At 33.4% G+C, this 21,854-nt stretch overlaps 2 protein-coding genes across 2 annotated transcripts; both read left to right on the forward strand.

The window, feature by feature from the left end:
* The first annotated feature begins 2,444 nt into the window (after positions 1-2,444).
* On the forward strand, positions 2,445-8,636 carry LOC112016547 (putative pumilio homolog 8, chloroplastic). The gene is made up of 5 exons (XM_024049103.2): positions 2,445-3,547; positions 3,753-3,915; positions 6,719-6,882; positions 6,983-7,241; positions 8,138-8,636. The coding sequence occupies exons 1-5, from the start codon at positions 2,718-2,720 to the stop codon at positions 8,267-8,269; spliced, it is 1,548 nt and encodes a 515-aa protein (XP_023904871.2). The 5' UTR covers positions 2,445-2,717; the 3' UTR covers positions 8,270-8,636.
* Positions 8,637-12,300: 3,664 nt separating this feature from the next.
* LOC112016540 (aspartic proteinase CDR1) lies at positions 12,301-20,073 on the forward strand. The gene is made up of 12 exons (XM_024049095.2): positions 12,301-12,789; positions 12,892-13,012; positions 13,737-14,164; positions 14,259-14,415; positions 15,804-15,886; positions 15,989-16,085; positions 16,272-16,344; positions 16,560-16,799; positions 17,201-17,325; positions 18,032-18,133; positions 18,229-18,326; positions 19,623-20,073. Exons 1-12 carry the CDS (start codon positions 12,500-12,502, stop codon positions 19,819-19,821), a joined length of 2,013 nt encoding a protein of 670 aa, XP_023904863.2. The 5' UTR covers positions 12,301-12,499; the 3' UTR covers positions 19,822-20,073.
* Positions 20,074-21,854: the final 1,781 nt, after the last annotated feature.

Genomic DNA, 21,854 nt, shown 5'->3' on the forward strand with positions numbered 1-21,854 from the left:
AACAGATGGAAGAATGAGATAGGAAGATGAAGACTATATAAGAAGAGCAAGTAAAGTAAAGAGGGGAGGGGGGAAGAAGGAGAAGAAAAGGGGCTCCTCGGCCATGGGCCGAGGAGCATCCCCCCAGTTGTAAAGAAACTCTAAGTATTTTCTTTTATAAAAAAGAGTTCATGCTTGATGAACGACGGCCAGCGCCTAAACCTTTAACCCACTCTCTATAAATTTATTGTTTGGGCTTGTTGGGCTGAAAACCCATTCATACTCAGGGTCAAATCCAAACTGAGTCCCTACAATATGTGTATAAAAAAGTGTGTAAAAATATGTGTAATGTTATTTAAAAACTGAAAACATGTGTTTAAGTTTATGTACTTAAGAGACCCTTATTTTTTTGAAATAATTTATGAGAAATATTAATGGGTAAGGAAAGACATTAGTTTAGAAAATATTTTTAAAAATTTTATGGAAAAAGAAAAAGAAAATTAAATTTTTTGACAATTTTTTATATTTATCATAAAAATAGTGTTAAAACTTTCTTAAAATGATTTATTAACAATGGTTCTAAACATGCCTTAACAAGACCTATATTTTATGTGAAAAAAAAAAGTGTAATACTCATCAACTCAAATGCAGATTGGACCAATCTTAATTAGTTTTTGTTTTTGTTTTGTTATTTTAAATACTAGTGAAAGGTTGGATGAGTTTACAAACTTAACGTGCAAGGAGTTAATCATTCAAAATTAGAAGTCAACTCCAAAGACCAATTTGTAGTCATGTCAAAGACCAAAGATAATATTGTGAAACAGCTCTAAGTCAAAGTCCTCCAAAGATAGCGACAGCGTTATTCTTCAAGTCTTACCAAAATCTAGAAGAAAAAAAAAATTGTCAAATTTTGTCTTTATGATTATCTTATGAGAAAAGTGATCTAAATTGTTGGTTACTCCTATAAATGAAGTAATAAGCATTCACTACAAGCAAACCATTTTCTAATGAATAAAAGAACAAGAAATACAAACAAATAGTTAGAGATCAATGCAATCCAACAACGAAGATCACTTTTGATTTTTCAATTTAGTGAAATTTTGCAACATATCTTTTGATTTTTTTTAATAAACATTTTGCTGATTTTATTGAATTTACACGTTTGATCATCCAATCGAAAGGCCTTACTTGGAGAGCATACATGTGTCATTTCTCTAACAGATAGTATTAAACACCAAAGAGGGACAAATATTATGCACCTTGTTTGACATGAAGACAACTCATTTGCCTTTGGTAATTGCAGGAAAAGATGAAAGGATATGGTTAGTTCGAGTTTCATTGATCTTGGTGTGGATTACAATTGGGATTGGAGAGCAATAGTTGAAAGTAATTGAGATAATGACAATAACTGGAAGGCAATGGTGGCACTAGACCCAAGTGCGCGCTTTCACGGTGTTTGAAATGGGATTAGCTTTGGGGTTTAATAGAAACAAATCAAAGCTAATTGATATAAGACTATAAGTTATGCATTTGGACAAGCTACAAGGGAATGGTGACTTTTCTCTTTTCTGGATTGAGCTATGAATATTCCTATTTAACAGTATTTTTTAATACATTTGACTAACATTTTTTTTTATAACTCAATTTTTGGGGAATGGGGAATTTAGTTACACTGTGAGTATCTCCATTATAATCATCAAAAGGTATTCTTAGTTGAGAACTTGAGTTGAGAATAAAGCTCTTAAACTTTCTTTCTTTTTTGGATAAACAGCTCTTAAACTATAATAGACTACAATAAATCCAATATAAAATTTGAAGAAATTTTAAGAAAAGATGGATTAAAGTAAAAAGTGTTTATATTATATTATTAAAATTATTCCTTAAAAATAATTTACATTATATAATAATTTACATTATATGATATGACTATATGATATGATAAAGATAGTTATCTACACGTTATCCAATATTTTCTTGGAAGTTTCATGTAAAGTGTATACTTAACTAATATGATATGAAATTATAAAAAAAAGTAATATTCCTTAACTTTCTAAGAAAATTCCAAGAAATTGAGTTAGCTTCAAAACTATTGATCTAAGTCTCTAACCAATTCATTACTAAAACAAGAAGGAAAAAAAAAAGACTACATATTCGTTTCCATGAATTTTTCTTGACTAGACAAACGTGCTTATTAAGAAAAGAATTATACCCATTTAATGAGAAATTATGAGAGTCAAAGGACACAAAGCCAAAGATTTGAACAATTTTAGCATGTTCAATACATATTCAATCGTATCATACTCCATAAATGTATATCTCATTCGGTCTTTCCATATAGAAACATATCTTATTCTTCATATTCGGGTCCATTTGACAAATTTGGCCCTACGTGAAAAAAAGCAAAAGCTATTAAACTTCTCTCACACACGGAATTTGACAACGACAAGCGAGTCTATAGTAAACTTCTCACACACACTCGCTCACGCCCACGCTCTTGCCTCTCGCACGAGAATTTTTTTCTATAAATTGCATGCAGAGTTTTTAGTGCTATCAAACACTACTCCTCAGCCTTAAATCCTATCTTGAAAGAGTCCTTAAATATCAAAATTCAAAACCCACAAAAAACCCTTCAAAGTTTTCGGCTTTTTTTCAGTATTCTTCTCCTTTAAAGCGTGTCCTTCTTTGAAAAACCCACAAAAACCCTTCAGAGTTTTGATCTTTTTTGCTGTTTTTCAGTAATGGAGAAGGATTTGAGAGATGGGGTTTCAAGCAGATCGGTGTCTCTTGGGAGTCCAAGTTCTTTGAGACCTTTGTATGAACAGCTTGAGCCTCCACAAACAAGTTCTTGTTTTGACCAAACCCTGATGTTGTCTGAGTTTTCTAGACTCAGCGTCTCTTCTTCTTCCCACAACAACAACAACAACAACAACAGAAGGAGAAGTAGCAGTAGCAGTAGCAATAGCAATAATCAGGCTTTGTATATGGGTTCTGGTTATGATTTGGCTAATGGGGTTGGCGGGGTGGACCACTTTTTGCCATGTTCTTTTCAACTAGAGAGGGAAAATCAAAGAGTTGGTGAGTTTGGGCATTTGGGTGGGGCTTACACCAATTTCTTGGAAATTTTTGTGCCTGAGAGAAACCAATTGAGGCAAAGGGAGTACCCAAATAGGCTTTCTTGGAATGGGAACGGTTTGGTTTCCGACATATCTATGAATTCCTGTGGTTTGATGGATGGCTTGGGGAGCAAGAAATCGAGATTTCCCAATTGGTTAAAGGATTCTATGAATTGTTGGTCGTTGAAAGATTTGCGCGGGATGATGTTGTACATGGCGCAAAACCAACAATGGAGCCGGTATTTGCAGTGTAAAATGGATGGCTGTACGGATGAGGAAAAAAATTGGATTTTTATGGAGTTGATAGAACATGTTGGTAAATTGATGCTGCACCCATTTGGTAATTATGTGGCTCAAAAACTTGTGGAGATTTGTAGTGAACATCAGAGGACTCAGATTCTTCAAAAAGTGATTGAAACAAATTCTCTTGTTCATATGTGCCTTAACAATCTTGGGTATGTTTGGTTTACTTTTTTTATTTATTTATAATTTTTGATAAGGTGAAGGGTGGCTATTACTTGTTCTTTCATAGATCCAAATCCAGGGACTCTTTTGTTTGTTTCTAATTGATATATATATATATATAGCCGTCCCTAAAATTTGATTGTTGTAATTGTTGTTGCAGGTATTTGATTATTGTTGTTGTTGTTGTTGTTGCAGATCTCGTTCTATACAGAAATTACTGAAGCATTTTACCACCCAGCAGCAAATCTCTCTGTTTATGTATGCTCTAAGCCCTGGTACTCTTGCATTGTGTAAGGACTTGAATGGTCAGCATGTCATCCAACATTGCTTGATGCATTTTTCTGATGAAGATAACATGGTAATGATCCGTTTTGTTTGCCAATATTTTTATTATGCTGCAATTTGAGGTTATTGGGAATGATTATAATCATGTCAATTTCAGCATCTGTTTCATTCAGTTGGAACTACTTTATCTTCCAACTATGTGTTTGCTTGGTTGTTTTTGTTGCCTTTGTTACCATTTTGCATAGTCCTTCAAAGCAAGTGTTCAAGTTTGATGGTTGAACCTATTCCTAATATTCATTTTGACAATAAGTATGTCATATTAAGAAATCTGTGTGGTAGTAAAATTGAGATTGTAACTATCCGTAAGTTGAAACTTTGGAGTGGATAATCTTAGCTTTTATTTAATATAAGATTAAATAACATGAGTCCTGGCAAGGAATTATAATGATTGTTGTTATATGACTTATCGAAAAATGATTGTTGTTGATATGTAATTTATGTCTGTACTACTCAATTATAATAATCAGACTTTTATTATGTTCTTCAAATGTGCAAATTTTTGTTGTCCTGGCAGCACTAGCACTTAGTCACTTAACAGTTCCTCAGTTTGTAGCTTTGAAACTGGTGGAAAGCAAATAATCCTTTTTGTTAGCAACTTTGCAGCCACTTAAATTATTGGGTTCTCATATCATCACTAGGATATATGATCATTTATGGTCCTTGTCCATGTTAGCTTGCACCCTCTTATATGATCATTTATGGTCCTTGTCCATGTTAGCTTGCACCCTCTCCATTGGAGAATAGGTGTGTTATATTTGTAAGAGCCATTATATATCTTCTTATTTGATATTTCTTTTGGTGATAAGATTATATTTGATACATATGAGTAAGTTTATTGTAACAGGAAGAGGATGCACTCTTTTGTTGTGCTTTAAAGTGCAATCAGTTGCCTTGCTTATATGAAATATCAGTAACTGTATGTTAAAATTTGTAATTTTGAACTTTGTTTCTCTTGTATACTTCCTGTGTACTTGGATTTGCATTTTTATTTTTTTGCTATTAAAAAAAAAAAAAAAAAAAAAAAAACAGAAACTGTGTTTTGTCAGTCTTTTTGGCTTTTAAAAAAAAAAAAAAAAAAAAAAAAAACAGAAACTGTGTTTTGTCAGTCTTTTTGGCTTTTGTTGACATGTGAATTCACTAGTTTGTTTGTCTTGGGCTTGAACAGGCGGTAGCCTTTTGATGCATTGTTGTAGCCAACAAAGATGTTCTTTTCTCCCTTTTTATCAAACTTTTCTCTATCTTGTGATGGAATATGAGAATTAACAATACATCCAAAATATTTTATTAATTGTACTTGACGGCCTGAGGCCAATTTCCAAGTAACAGTCAAGTTTCTGATTTTTGGAACACCTATTTCTCTTTTCTTATTTTTGATCGGCCAATTTCTGTAGATTCTAAAACACTCATTTTGACAAATGGGTTATGTCAAGGCTGTTAGGGGAGCATTATGTCCTTTGTAAAAAGATTACCTAATGATTTTTTCCTGTGAAGATTGAAGTTAACTTATTCTGTATATTAGTCAAAAAATTTGACCAGTCAAATAGAGGACTGTTAGGAAATGGTGAATTTAATCACTTAACCATAAGTCTAACACTCTCCCTCATTTGTGGGCCTAAACTTCCCCTTAATAAATAGGGGCTCAACAAGTGGGAATTTAACATTTTAAATGGAAGGTAGAGTAAAGATAGGAATTGAACTCAAGATTTCTTGTTCTGATACCATGTTAATTTACCGATTGTCCCAAAAAGTTAAACTATTAAGAAATGGTGAATTTAATCGCTTAACCATAAGTCTAACAGTATTAAAGTTTGATCCTGTTCTGAGTTCAAGCTTTCGTGATTATGAATTTGAGAGTTGACAACATCACACAATATCTTATGCATTTGTAGTTAACCAGCACATTGGACAGTTCCTGTTGTCTAGTACGTCTTTGATTATCATAAATGGATCTAGGAGGAACTCATATTGTGGTATTGGATAAGGTGTTGGGACTTGGGTTATCAGGATTACTTTTCTTGAATGCTTTCATTGATTTAATTGCATAGTGTAAGTTGGATGATTGGATTTAGTCTTCCCCACTTGGTAATCCAATAAACGTTTCACATGAAGAATAAAAGAATGATTACACGCATTTATATATTTATTCATGAATGGATGCATGTGAAGACATATACTTGTGTTCTATGTACTTACTAACACTTCAATCAAATGTATGTCAATCATTTTCATCTTTATCCACCAACATCTCTTTAATTACAAGACACTATCATACATGCATACTATTTCCAATAGTGTTTGTTAAAAAGTTAGTATTACTACTAGATCTTTCTTAGATATATATGTACATATATAATAAGCACATACATTAAGGAGTTATGTTCCTTTTTTTTTTGCAAAATCATGGAATTTTTAGTCTAAAGGCACCAACCTTCTTATGTGGTAGATTACCAAATTGTCCCCCTTTTTTTTTTTTTTTTTAATAGTCAATTGTCCCAAAAAGGTTAAGTTGTTAGGAGATAGTGAATTTAATCATTTAATTGTTTTTCGAGCACTCCTCATGTGTGGTTACAAACTCTCTCTTAATAAGCAAGATCCAACACTTTTTAAATGGGAGGTAGATCGGAGATGGGGTTTGAACTCAAGATCATCTACTCTAATACCATACAAAATTATGAACTGTACCAAAAGTTCTGTTAGGAAATAATTTAATCATAAAGCCATTATTCTTGTTTCCATAACACCTTTGTTTCTTAGCATGCCACTACAACTTTGGATTTTGGCTTCGTGAAAGTTCTGACACTTGCTTGTCATTGCAGCATCTTTTAAATGAGGTGGCAAACAATTGTCTCAAAATTGCAACAGATAGAAGTGGGTGTTGCGTGCTGCAGAAATGTCTCAAGCACTGTAAGGGTGCACTCAAAGAACGTCTGGTGGCTGGGATAATAGCAAATGCACTCCTCTTAGCAGAAGATCAATATGGGTATGTTCTAAAATAGTACTTCATTTATGCTTTGCTTACCAGCATAATCATAACCTGTCCTAAGTATAATACTTCTTGATTGCTGTTTGTGATTCTATAGCAACTATGTGGTGCAATATTTGCTTGAATTGAGGATACAACAAGTCACGAAAGATCTCCTGAGACAGTTTAAAGGGAGCTACTTTATCTTCTCTAGCAATAAGTTTGGTAGCAATGTTGTGGAGAAGTGCTTAGTAGAAACAGTAGAAGAACATTCTGCAAGTATAATTATCGAGTTGCTCACAGATCCAAAATGTTCAATGCTTCTAATTGATCCTTATGGAAACTTTGTCATCCAGAAAGCTTTATTGGTGTCTAAGGTTAGTTCATCTTAACGCTTCCCCTTTATTATAATATCACTTGTGTTAGATAAGCTTGAGTTTTGGATTTTATGCAGAGTTTTTGAAACCTGAGTGATTATTGAGTTGCCTGAGTAAAATGGAATGGGCTTGTCTCTCAGTCCCATTTGTCCAAATAGCTAAAATTATTTTCTAACAAACCTTTAAAAAAAAAATAATTGATTGAGTAAGTTGGCCTGCCTTTGGAAATTTTGGACTGCCCTCATTCAAATGGCTTGAAAACTTGGCTGGCTGATGGGTTACCAATTCTATGCCTTCAAGTTTGTACGCATATCATCACCATGAGAATATGAGGAGGTCATTACAAAGGAAAATACTAAAAGTATTACCGATTTTACTACGAATGGTTTACAAATTGACTTGACAATGAATGTGATTGATGCCACTTCAACAACATAAAAAATGAACGCTTGAATTACTTTTTGTAATTGGTGACACGTCATTTTGTAAAATTTGTAGTATAACTATCATCGCACCATTATAGATGCATAATTGGTATCCTGTTTCACTATAAGTCTTTAATAGTTTAGAATAACTAAATGTTTACTGGACAAATAGTAGACTAAGCAGAGGCTATGGATTCTCAATAGACTAATCATGGTATTTATTTCCTTTCTGTCATTCTATTCTACTAAGAAAAATTGTTCCTTCAGCCTGTTCAGGGGTGGTGGTACTATTGAGCTAGAGCTCATTTGCATAAATTAAACTCAATGTTAATTCTTTTACTCTGTATAAAATTAAAAATGGAGTCTTAGTACGCTTTCAGTTTAAAGTCATTTATGAGTTGTAATGTATGGATAATTTTAACCTGGCCTGATTACTTGGAGTCGACATGTTTCTTGTTTGTTGCAATGCAGGGATACATCCGCAATGCCTTGCTAGAACTAGTTCAATCAAACTCTCCAATGATGACCAGCAATCTTTACGGCCGAAAGGTGCTTACTTTTTGTCAGAAGGAGCTGAATATAAATTTTAGGACTCGTTGTTAAAAATCTGTTTCACATCTGGAGTGTCTAGCTCTTTTTTTTGCTGTGCCATTTAGTTACATTTTAGGGATTAGGGTAGATTGGTATCATAAGTATCCAGATGTATCAGCATTTTGGGTTTTGGTTGTTTGTAATATGTAGTCTTAAGGGATGGAAGGTGTGTGCTGAAACGAGAAGTTGCAAAGGAGCTATCTCAAAACGTTGCATACAACCCTCACAAGGGGGAAAGGAATATAATACAGTATATGTTCTTAGGCCGTTTATTCCAGGGTCTTCCCAATGTTGTTACACTAGCTCTTCCAAATGTTGTTACACTGTAAACTCAGCGTTTGATACGTGCTTGAAATATATTAGATTGTTCCTTGTGTTACATGTCTGAAAATGGAGAGGATCTTGTAAGGTCAGGGCAATCACTTTCTATTGCATTAACATTGTCTTCTACTCTGCCCTTGTTTAATTATCTTTCTCTAGCACTTGTGCTAGTAACATTGTGGATTATGGATTATGGATGCAACAATGATGAAACAATGTTAGTAACATTATGTGATAGTGCTTTGAGAGTTATGATAGTAGGAGACATCTTATCCTTGGCAAAAGGCAAGGTGGGGCTAATGATTAACAGTTCAAAATCTAATCTTTCTTGAAAAATTAATGCTACGAACACAATTTTAAAACAAACTTTTTCATAACTGTTTTTTTTTTTTTTTTTTTGTGACAAGTTGTAATTGAAGTAACATTACTTTCATATGACTTTATTAGTGACACTAACACTGCTTTTTATAACACTAACTAATCACAATATGGAACACTTTAACGATTAGAGAAAAAATTGTGAAAATGACTGTATTATAGACTTTATTGTTATTATCAAAATTAATCATAAACTATTATGCCCTTATCCAAAACTTTATGTAGTTACATCACATAAATGCATTTATCATTTTCAATGTCCTATCTGGGTCGTTTTATAGTCTTTAAAAGTTGGAAATGACCGACCAAGGAAGGTCACCCATCTTTGCAGCACATTTTCTTTTAATGGTTGCTAGTCTAGTTTTGAATGTTGCTTCTGGTCCGCAAATTTCAATGTCGCATGTCATATGGGGAAGAACAAGTTCAATAAAAGAAAAAAGAAAAAAAAAGTTGATGATTCCTTAATGGCCTGTTTGGATATTTAAAATAGGAGGGGGAGTAGAGTTGAGGGAGGGAGAGTAATCTAATTACCTTATTTGGAAGTTTTTTAAGGAAAGAGGGAGAGGGGTTTGGAGGGGTTTGAAGGGGTTTCAACTCCCTCTAGCCCCCCACTTTTATGGCTTGTTTGGAAGTTTAGAGAAGGAGGAGAGTAGAAGGGAGTAGAGGGGAGGGGAGTAGTGGGGAGGAGAGTAGAGGAAAATGATTCCCCTCCACCTTGTTTGGATGTTTTTAAAATTAGTAAGGGGGAAGGGAGTAATTAGCCCTTCCCCTTGTGTAATTTTGTTAATATAATAAGGGTAAATTAGGTAATTTACTTGGTCAATAGTTTATGTACTCTACTCTCCCTCCAAATCTCTCCAATTTGGGGGAATTAAAAATGGGGGGCTAGAGGGAGTTGAAACCCCTCCAAACCCCTCCCCCTTCTTCCTTAAAAAACTTCCTAACAAGGTAATTAGATTACTCTCCCTCCTTCTACTCTACTCTCCCTCCTTTTTTAAACATCCAAACAGGCCATTAATTCCCCAAAATTGGAGAGATTTGGAGGGGGAGTAGAGTACATAAACTATTGACCAAGTAAATTACCTAATTTACCCTTATTATATTAATAAAATTACACAAGTGGAAAGGCTAATTACTCCCTTCCCCCTTACTAATTTTAAAAACATCCAAACAAGGTGGAGGGGAACCATTCTCCTCTACTCTCCTCCCTACTACTCCCCTCCCCTCTACTCTCCTCTCTCTCTAAACTTCCAAACAAGCCATAAGTGCTGTGAATATGAATAACTCATCCATAGAGGTGGAGAAAATGAACTTCACCTAAATGTAACCGCCATAAAGATTTCTATCATATATGACAAATTCATAGATATGACGCTTTTTCTAGTAAAAAGAGAAGGATATTTCTTATTCGGCAAACTATAGAATTGGAACAATTCGACAAAGTTAAATTTGGTTTTTTAAGGGAATATATTTGAACCCCTTTTTGAACTAGCTGTTCTAACTAAAAAGTTATAAAACAAAAAACAATCAAAATCAGCCATATTGTTCTTGGTTGTGATGTTCCAAATACTCCAAAGGACAAGTAACTTACCATAAAAAGACTAATGGAACATTTACTAAAAACTTACTCTAATTTTCAAATAATATCATTGAACTACAAAATTCATGACTTATTAAAACTGTTTTTACCTTTGGAAATAATTTTAAGATAATTATTTTATCAAATTAGTATATTTAGAATGAAGGGAGAAAAGCGAAGAAGAGTGGCCAAAATATGTCATATTTATTTAATATTACTCACTTATTCTTTTTGAAAAAAAATAAAAAATCTTCCTGGTTAAACATATGGTAAATTACAAAATTAGTTTCATTTTTTTAGATAGCCGGTTAAGGCATATTATTACCAAAGTGAAAAAAACAAAAAAGAATTAAAAATTCTAGGAGACAATAGCATGGACTTTAAATGAAGTAAACCGAGTTGAGCATTAAAAATTAAAGATGATTTATTAAATTTTATTTTGAATACAAGTTGAACTTAAGTTCAAACTCATCATCAAATACATTACATAGTCAAACTTAGTTTAGTTTTTTTGTCAACTAAGTTCAAATTTATTCACAAGTTATTGATTAATTTATTCTCTCTCATATATTGTAAACACCACAACTAAAATTGTTTACCCTTAATATATTTATACTAATAATTCATTATCAAATTATATATTTTTTTGGTTAACATTAAATTATAGTTGAAACTATGTAACTTGAGATAACAGATAAAATGATTTTCGTTTAACAACTTATAAAAAATCAATTCCCAACCTTAAATTTAAAGTTTAAAATTTTTACTAAAAATAGACTATTTGTACTATCAGTAAATTAAAAATAATAAAATCAATGTCTTATAAACTTACATTATACATACAAACTTAACCAATTCAATCTCATATATATATACACTCAAATCGACCATCATAATAATGAGTTTATTAACAAACTCATTATTATATTTGATCTTCATATGTTTAATATTTAAAGGCTAAAGTGCAAACTACACCTTTAATGTTTAGGGGCCTTTGGATTTTACACTCTTAAAATTTAGGATTTTGATTTTAGCCCCTAAAGTTATATTTTGTTTGCATCAACAGGCAGCAGCCTCATTCATCCATATTTTTCGTTAAGTACCACATCAACTTGTCGCGCATGTTTTGTTTATTCAATAAAATAATACATTGTGGTACAAGGAAAATGATGTAACATTATTTTATTGGATGAACTAAACATACGTGACAAGCTTATGTAACATTTAACAAAAAAATATGGATGAAGTGGAGGGGCTACTGATATAAAAAGAGTGTAATTTTAGAAGATAAAACTCAAATTTTAAAAATTTAAAATGTAAAATCCAAATATGTCAAAATTTAAGAGTATAATTTGTAGTTTATCCATAGCAAAACCTAAACTTCTTTTTTAGAAGATCGTAAAACCTAACTTAGATTGGAGCTTAACATGTTTACTAAAAATATATATATAATCCCCTCTTTTTTTTTCAAACCAAGCCATCTAAATCTAATCAACCACCCAATCTAGAATAAAGGAGAGATAGCCATCAAATTAAAATATAAAAATATGATTACTACTCATAAACTCAATTAAAATTTCCAAATCACAATTATCTCTCACCAAACTTATCCGTTGACTTCAAAAAGATAAAATAAATATATTTAAAAAAAAAAAGGAAAAAACAAATTCTAATCAGTAGTAATTTCCACCAACGTGGCACAATGTGATTGGCCACATTGATATAACGCCTGACCGGTATATCTCCTTGCGCCCAAAACAGAAGTCTCTCAGATAATTGTCTGATTAGAAGTCAAGAAACGACGAAGAACAAAGAAAAATAAAAAAAGCTTATAAATTCCATTCTCTCTCTCTCTCTCTGAATCGCACAGTGAAAAATTTTCCTTTCGAAATTGAAACACGAAGATCGCTCTCCAAAGCGATAATCTTCTATAGCTATAGCAGCAGCGGCGAAGACGAAGCGCGATGGCTTTGAATTTGAGCTTGAGGTTGAGCTTGGCTCACCTAGCCTACGCGCTTTTGATTTTCCTCTACTGTTCTTCTTCTTCTTCTTCATCCTCAGCCGTTGATCTCCTCCAAGGCTCGACCAATCCCCGCCGTCCGATGATCCTCCCTCTATACCTCTCTTCCTCTAAAACTACCTCCTCCTCCACCTCCGATCGCGTCGTCGCCGATCAAAATCGCCGCCAGCTCCGCAACTCGCCGCCTCCGCCGAACGCTCGCATGCGACTCTACGACGATCTCCTTGCTAACGGGTTCAATTCTCAATTTTACTTATTATTATTATTATTTTTTCCATTTCTCTTATTATTGACTTTGATTTTGATTTTTTTTTTTTTGGTTTGGATTTGTGATAGTTACTATACGACGAGGCTATGGATTGGAACGCCACCACAGGAATTCGCGCTGATTGTGGATACTGGAAGCACTGTGACCTATGTTCCGTGCTCGAACTGTGGACACTGTGGGAAACATCAGGTTTAGCTTTCGATTTGTGTGCTTTTATTAATTATTATTTATTTTTAATCGTAGGAATATAAATTTTCTATTATGCGAGCTTGCAATTTATGCTTTGTTTATAGTTTTTTTTTTTTTTTTAAGAAATATATGAACAATGTATTGATGATCTCTATGGAAGAGAGGATTAGGAAGTTCGGTTTCTGTAACTCTTAATTATCACACTATAATTGATTGTTGAATGATAAATTGATTTAAAGTTTAATATTACAGTTGTTGGTTTGCTAAGAGTGGAAGAGAAAAGAACCTGTAATTTCAGGTTTCAGTTATTTTTATTTCTTCTTTGTCGCGGGAATGAAAAAAAAAAAAAAAAAAAGTTAAAAGAAGTCCAAAAAAATCAGTAGAAGTAGTAAAAAAGGACATATCAATTACGGGAATAACAAAGAGTATTACTTTGGAGTTTGGATTGAACAGAATGATGGAAAAGAATATGTGTGGTCGACTCTAGCTAATAATATGTTGAGGATCCATAGCTGACGCCAAATAATTTGGGAGTAGGGCTTGATTGTTGTTGTTTTTGTTGTTTGTTTCTTTATTTTTTTGTGGACTCTGAAAACTATAAGCTGTGAAAATGGAAGGTATGTTTTTTTCTGAATTTTGGTGGATGATTGATTAATTGATAGCTTTCTTTTGAAAAAAAATTAGCAGGTGATTTATTTGAAGCAAATATTATGTTGTTGTTCAGGATCCCAGGTTCCAGCCAGAGTTGTCTAGTACATATCAACCAATGAAGTGCAGCGTTAGTTGTAATTGTGACAGTAATAATGTTCAATGCACTTACGAGAGACGGTATGCTGAGATGAGCTCTAGCAGTGGGGTGCTTGGTGATGACGTCCTTTCCTTCGGCAATGAAAGTCAACTTGTGCCTCAGCGTGCTGTCTTTGGTTGTGAAAACATGGAAACTGGTGATCTTTACACACAGCGTGCTGATGGCATCATGGGTTTAGGACGGGGTCGGCTTAGTGTGATGGATCAACTAGTGGATAAGGGTGTTATTAGTGACTCATTTTCGTTATGTTATGGTGGGATGGATGTAGGTGGGGGTGCTATGATTCTTGGCGGCATTTCTTCTCCTCCTGATATGGTATTTACCCATTCAGACCCTTATCGCAGGTAAAATACTTTTAAACTATCAAATTTGTAGGGTTTTTTAAAGAATGCATTTTGTGCAGCTTACACATATGCTTTAGTCTTGGGATGTCAACAGTCCATATTACAATATCGCTTTGAAGGAAATACTTGTTGCTGGGAAGCAATTGAAGTTAAAGCCAAGTGTCTTTGATGGAAGGCATGGAACAGTCTTGGATAGTGGAACTACATATGCCTACCTTCCAAAAGAAGCTTTTCTCGCATTTAAGAGTGCTGTAAGACTCTCTAGCTTTGAGTTTCATCCTCTCTTTATAGTGTATTTAATTGTGTCATTTGCCTGACTAAGAAGGGGGGGTGACACTTGTGTGGTGAGTTTCTCATTAATAGGTGACTTGGTAAAACTAACAAGTTTGTTTGAAGGCCAAACAAGCAAAAATTAGTCCCTTTTACAATGTAGAATGAGACTGCTTATCAAAAAACAATGTAGAACAAGACTATATGTGTATGGAACAAAGTCTGGATACAGGTTGCACAAATTCAAATTATAAGAATTCTGATACATTTTATAGAGAATGGAAGCAGGTTGTTTTCCCCCAAATTTTATACTTTAGTCAATGAGCTCTAGTTCAAATGGAATTTCCTCCCTCTATAAGAATGGGGGGAGAATGAGCTTGTAAGTCCTAAACCCATTGGGTATAATGTGTTACTTACCAATCAAAGAAATATTTTTATGGATGGCCCCACTGTAGTTGGATTAAGTGCCTTAATTGAATTTAGTTGAAATATAGATCCTTCTTTAAATTTAGTTCATACCATATTCAATGTTAGAGCATATGTCAAGCTTCTTTGCTTTGAATGAAAATAAAACGTTCTTTGTTTTGAAGTGATTGTTGAATTTTGCTCTCATTTGACTTCGGTTTTAGTGAAGTGTGAACTGCAACTGGGTTGTTAAACATTTCGGCTTCTATGACAATACAACTTGTCAAATTTTGTGACTTATATCCTGAATGTTGGGATCGTATATCCTAGTTTTGCAATTTTAATGTCACTGTGGCTAGCATTAGGCAACTTGCAATCATACTCACAGGTGACCATTTAGGTTTTTTTTAATCAATCATTCCTATGAAAGGGAGGGGTAGGAAGTTGTTCTATCGTGGCACCCGTTCATATTTTTAAGTTTTGGAAAGTTCATGAGTATCACTTCAGCAAATGGGTACACTTATAATCCCGTGTGGGCCTTGCATCAACTTTGGATCATATATCCCGGATCCTGGTTTCTTTTAGGCCTTTAAAATTACTTCCCTTGGACTTGGCAGCGGAATATTTTTTACTTTAAAAAAAAAAAAAAAAATTCCCTTGATCCTTTTTTAATCTGTCACTGATCTAGAAAATTGAAATCACTGCCTCAAATGTTGCCCTTAAACTCTTGCGGCTGTGATGTCCTCTACTGTCCTTGCATCTATAGAAGACATCTTTTAACGGTTGGATGCTGTACTGTACTGCCCTCTAACTATAAACTCCTGTGTCAGTGTCAATGACTGACATCAGTTTGTCCAAGTATTCCTGTGTGTTGCTAATTAGTTTTCAATTTTACATTATCTGTACTTTTTGCGTACCTTTTTGTTGAATGCCTCAGTTGATGGGTGTTGTATGTGATACGCAGGTGATAAAGGAAATTCGTTCCCTCAAACAAATCCATGGTCCAGATCCAAATTTTAATGATATTTGTTTTTCTGGTGCTGGAAGGTACTGCCTAGACTAGATAGACATAAACTGAGTTTAAGCACCTCTTACTTGATTGGTTGTCTTGAGATTACATCTTAATATCTTTACTTGCATTATGCTTAGGGAAGTTTCCAAACTATTGGAAGTTTTTCCTCAGGTTGATATGGTATTCAACAATGGAAAAAAGTTGTCACTGTCTCCAGAGAACTACTTGTTTCGGGTAAGTTGATGTTAATCTTCCTGAGTTTTTTCTTCTGTGGGAAAAACAGTGAATGTTGTTTATACAATTATAGGTTTTTTTTGGGAGTAAAAATTATGGTTTAAAATCTTGTTAAGCACATAATGATGTTTATTTAATGTGTTATTTCATTTGTTTTCTTCTTTTCTTTCATGGTGTGTATTTTAGCACACAAAGGTTAGTGGTGCATATTGCTTGGGAATTTTTCAAAATGGAGATGATGCAACGACTCTTTTAGGAGGTACATTTTTTTTTTGGAATGCAAATCTCTGTTGTGCTTACTATGTAATTAGTTCTTGCATCTTTTAAAACCAAAAGATGCATTATGCTCAACCTGCCTTGTGGACTCCAATATGAAGTCGAGCAATAATTTCCTTTTCTTTCCCTGAACATATGGCATGCATGTGCATGAGCACACAATGGGTATCTCAGTTAATTTTTGTTGATTTGTTGCAGGGATTGTTGTTCGTAACACCCTTGTGACTTATGATCGTGAGAACGATAAGATTGGCTTCTGGAAAACCAATTGTTCTGAATTATGGAAGAGTTTGCATTACATTGATCCTTCAACCCCATCTCCTCTGCCACCAAAAAGCCAGAGTACAAATGTAAGCATACCTCCTACTGTAGCTTCTGGTGGATTGCCTCATGCCCCAGCCCCAGGCCCTGATGGATTGCTTCATGCTGTTTTTCCAGGTAGAGCAAGTTTTAAGCATGTACATACCTTTTGTGCTGTTTTTTTTTTCCCCAAATTGAAGCATGCAGCCTCAATAATTTCTTAGGTTCTTTCTTGACATATAACTATTTGTTATGAGTTTCAATATGTTGAGCTTCTATTTCTTGCAATATAGAATTAGATTGACACTTATGTAACTAAAGATTGAAGTGAAGATTCTCCTGAATGTATATACACACACACACACACACGCACAAGTTTTTTTCTTTTTCTTTTTCCTGTTATTATGAATAAAAGCCTCTTTTTGGTTGGTTGTACACATTTTTTGAACTCTTGCGCTTATTATACACTCATAATTTTCTTTTACATTGCTGTCTAGACTGCTGTCACCATTGTTATGTTTACCGTGTATTGTATGTAGGTGAATTTCAAATTGGACTGATAACATTTGATATGAGTCTTAGCATCAACAACTCCTATATGAAACCCAATTTCACAGAGCTTGCTGAGTTTATTGCCCAGGAGCTAGATGTTAAAGCTTCACAGGTATAGTTGAGCTATTTTTTCCTTGGGCATGGTTGTGTTGTTAGAGGTTCCCTGCTAAAGAATAGCTTACTATTTAAAGTACTTCTTTTAAATCTTTAAGCTTTAGAATTTCTTAGTTTCAATGCTTCATTCAATCTATCAACCCCATTTATTCATTTGTTTGTCTCTGTTTGGAGATAATGGACTTTTGATGGGTTAGTTTGGTTGCCCTTTCCCATTGACCATGAATTGGTGTAAATATTGGATTAAATATCAAAATTCCAAGTAGTCGTTCCAGGTGCCTTCTTTTAACGTTTAGTGATACTTAGCTCAAATGAGCCTCAAGTATCCATTTCTATCTGTGCCATGATTAAAGATATATTTATATCTTCCATTGAAAAAAACTGAATTTTTTTAAATGCTATGTATACTGAAAATTAATAGAATGTACTAGGAATATACAAGCGAGGCTGTCTGGGTCTGCATTTCCTGAGCTGCTGTGGTTTTAACCTTTTATTTAAAAATAATTGGATCAGAGCTGTGGGTATAGTCATTAAAATAGGTGGTCCACCTAATCTAACCTATTTTATTGCTACCTTGGTTTCACTTTGCGCTTCTAAAGCCTTCATTGCAGTGTGCCACTATCTCTAAATATTTCCTTGCTTTGGCAGAAGATTTTAGGTCAATTTAACTTGATCTATTTGTAATGCTCGCTGCTTGATTTCAGGTTCATTTATTGAGCTTCAACTACAAATCAAATGTTTCCCTTTTCAAATGGGCTATCTTCCCAGATGAATCGGCTGATTACATATCTAATACCACAGCGATGGTAATGCTAGATGCTGAAGTTGTCTTATATACAACTGTAACCATTCCCTCAATCCACTATAGTGGTTTACCTAATGCTTATTTATTTGTGTGCAGAGTATAATTCAGCGCTTAAGGGGACATCGTATGCAACTTCCTAAGAAATTTGGAAGTTATCAGCTTGTTGAATTGAATGTCAAGCCCCCAGTGAAACCGTATGTTATTTGCTTTTTCTCTAGTTATCTTCTTTTCACTTATGTACATGGTGTTTCCACTTCCATTTCCTGCCGATCCTTACCTCTGGATCCAGATTCATGCAGTAAAGCAGGACTATCTGTGTCGTTATTAACATGTGGAGTTCAGACTCCTTTACCAAAGCCCTTTTAGAGGCAAATTCTTTTGTGTTGGATAAGATGGATTAGACTGTAGTCACTAATATAAAATACTTGAATGAAATGTTAATAATACATGGAAGGTTTAGAATTTTTAGCTAGAATATAGTGATGTCTTAAAAAGAGAGATGCATTTGCTCTGGGAAAATCATTAGTCAAATAAACTTAAATTACCACTTTTTTTTTTCAGTGTACATCTATTAATAAGTCTCTTCAGTCTTCCCTATCTTGTAATTGCTAACATCAAGAAATTTGTAATTTCCAAATCTCATTCAAGCAAACTAAAATAAGTAGTTAAATCCAAATTCCTAAGTTCTTACATCTAAAGGCAGCATATGCAATAGTAGCCATTTCCAGAATTCAAGCCTAGGAATCTAGGATACACAAGCTGTAGGGGACAGGTTCAGATCCCCTCCTTGTTTCGCAGCTTTATCCTTATTTAGGGGAAAGAGATTTGCAGCTTTATACTGTCTAGTTGAAATCCAGGAAAATTTTCAGGTAATTTAAAGCTGCTTTAAGTGCAATTTAGACCTTATGACTTTCTCACACTCTCACTCCTACTCCATGACCTCCTAGGAATGTTGTGCTGAAAAAGTAATACATATGGGCTTTTTTTTTTCGTTAGTATTGTTAATGCTATGTGAAGTTTTGCATTATGAACAAGTTGATCATGTCAAATTGTAAACTTGTAATGCAGTTTTTAATAATTTATTTGACAAAAAGAAGAATTCTCTGGGTCTGTAAAAGAAGAGAGGAGAAGGGAGGAGCTTTATATAGCATCAGTAGTGGTTTTTCTATATATCAATATACATATATGTAAATATCATATACTTAAGTCTTGAAGAAGTCCCTTGGGCCAAGCACCCTGATCTAGCTCAAAGATTAGTTTGTTGATGTATATTACTAGTCTTTATATTTTCGAAGTTTACATTAATAAGTTGATTTATCTTCTAATTGTTATCTATTAATCTATCAATAGCTGTAACTATGTTGGCATTCTTTCAGGAATACTAGATTTTCTAGTCCCAGATTTTTGAACCAGTTTAGCTTTAAACAATGTTTTTACTGCTTCCTTTTCTTTTTCATATTTCACAATTGGAATCCTGTGGAAATTTGCAGAACTTGGTGGAAACAAAACTATTGGGCAGTGGCTGTTGGAACATTAGTTACCCTGGTTCTTGGACTTTCAATTTTTGGGGCATTTTTAATTTGGAGATCTAGACACAGAGAATCTAGTTCATATGAGCCTGTTAATGCCGCCATTCCAGAGAAAGAGCTTCAGCCACTTCAAACTTCACCAGGGCTTGATGGTTTATAGTGTATATAGTCTTCTTAATTTAGTGAGTAATTATTGTTCTGGATAGCTTCAAATTTGACTATTCAAGCTATTGATTTCGAGGTGATGGAATCATTGATCCCTCCATTGTTGTATAATGAAAAAGAAAATGAAAACACGGATAGAAAAAGTAGTGGCTGAGGAAAAGATCATAGTTTTTGACATTAATGTATGTAGAAAGTTACATTTTGATCGAATAAAACAATTACAAGATATAGTCATTATGCAAAATAATCTTGGTGGCCCCAATGTACTACTCAAAACTGATCACTTGGGTACAGCAATCCAATTCTCTGGATCTCTAATGTTACTTGTGGTTGCCTACTAAGGATAGCTTCTAGTTTTTCGTAGTGAATTAGAAATGTACTGACTACTGAGTACATCTTATCTGATACGAAGGAGAGTTTGCATTTCTTAGGACAATTAAACATGTCCATTCTCAGCCATGAAATCAGGTTTTTCTTTTCAACGTGATAGGATCAATTTGCAGGTAAAGTTTGATAGGATCAATTTGCAGGTAAAGTTGATTGCCTTTAACATTTTTGTCTCTAAAGCAAGCAAACTGCAATGATTTCAGGACAATTTTTGTTTTGAATTGATTTGAAGATGATCCACCCTTAGAAATTAGAATTCTTTCGTGCATTTTGGCAGAACAATCAGGAATTCTGTCTCTCCAGGCCCTTGAAATTTTCAGAGACATGTGAGGGGCCCAATTGCCACTAAGCCGAAAAGAAGAAAAATTGTAAAATATAAATAAATCTTTTCTCACATTTCAGCAATAAAGTGAAATGGAGAATATCTTTGAAAATGGGGCAGAATTCTAGAGCAATGAATGAAAAATCTGCAACCACATCAAAAAAAGTTAAAAGCCCCAGACAATTGTTTTGCTGCTTCAATAAAATTATTCATATATATATATATATATATTTTTTAAATTTTATTAAACTTTTTTTTTTTTTTTTTTTTTTTTTATGTGGAAAGTTACACACTACACTCACAGGATATACATTATCATATAACTCAAATCGTGTTTTAAAAATATAATTTTAAAAATGAGTGTGTAAAAATGTGAAATAATAAATATATGTGAATAGAAAGTGTGTACGAAACTGTGTATAAGAAGATTTTTTGTCCAATAAACCAAGGGAACAATTTGGAAGAAAGGAAAGTAAGTCAAAATTACAAAGTGAAGAAATCCCCATGATACGCTAAAGAGATCAATTTCACCTTTAGATACGCAGTACATTAGACCAACTTTTAAACAATAAATCAACGAAATCAATTTTTTTTCAATATTTTTTATCACAATTAATTAAACTATCTCAACAAAATGTGATAAAAAATATTGAATTAACTAAAAAAAATTGTAACATTTTATTGTTTATAAAACTAGAATATGAACGTCAAGAAAATTTGAAAGTTTAAAATGCTCTCACAGGTCACAACTAAAATCACTGCCACACGGTAAAGAAAGCATTGCTATAGGAAAAAGAAAAATCAGGTTGTCATTGGCAAGGTAGTAGAAGCCAGCTGTCATGTTTGTACGTTTTATTTTTATTTTTTTTTTTTTTCCTTCTAATAAACTCCAATTTATAGTTCATTGTCTTGCTTGTACGTAACTAATTCATAGTCCATTTAAAGTTTGGGCTACACAAGTTCTTGGTTAGAGTGGCCCCTTTAACGTGTCTTTTTCATTTTAGAAAAAATATTTGTTACACACTAACTATTGTATGCTTTATTTAAATTGTAAAATAGTATGTAACAACAGTTCTTTGTCTTCCTTTCAAAAAAAAAAACAGCCCTTTGTCTTTGTTTTTGTAGTTTTTATCTTTTTTTGCAGTTTTATAAGTTATGAGATCAGCTTCATAAAATATATATATATATATATATTAAAATATACTGTGTGGTCAGTTTTATGTTTTTTTAATCCAATTTTTTATTAAATAGAATTTATATTACTCTTGTTAACATTTATAATCATTACTCTTATTTTATTTTATTTTTTGTATTACTTT

This window comes from Quercus suber, unplaced genomic scaffold (genome assembly GCF_002906115.3).
Source record: "Quercus suber isolate HL8 unplaced genomic scaffold, Cork oak 2.0 scaffold_73, whole genome shotgun sequence".
Classification (NCBI taxonomy): Eukaryota; Viridiplantae; Streptophyta; class Magnoliopsida; order Fagales; family Fagaceae; genus Quercus; species Quercus suber.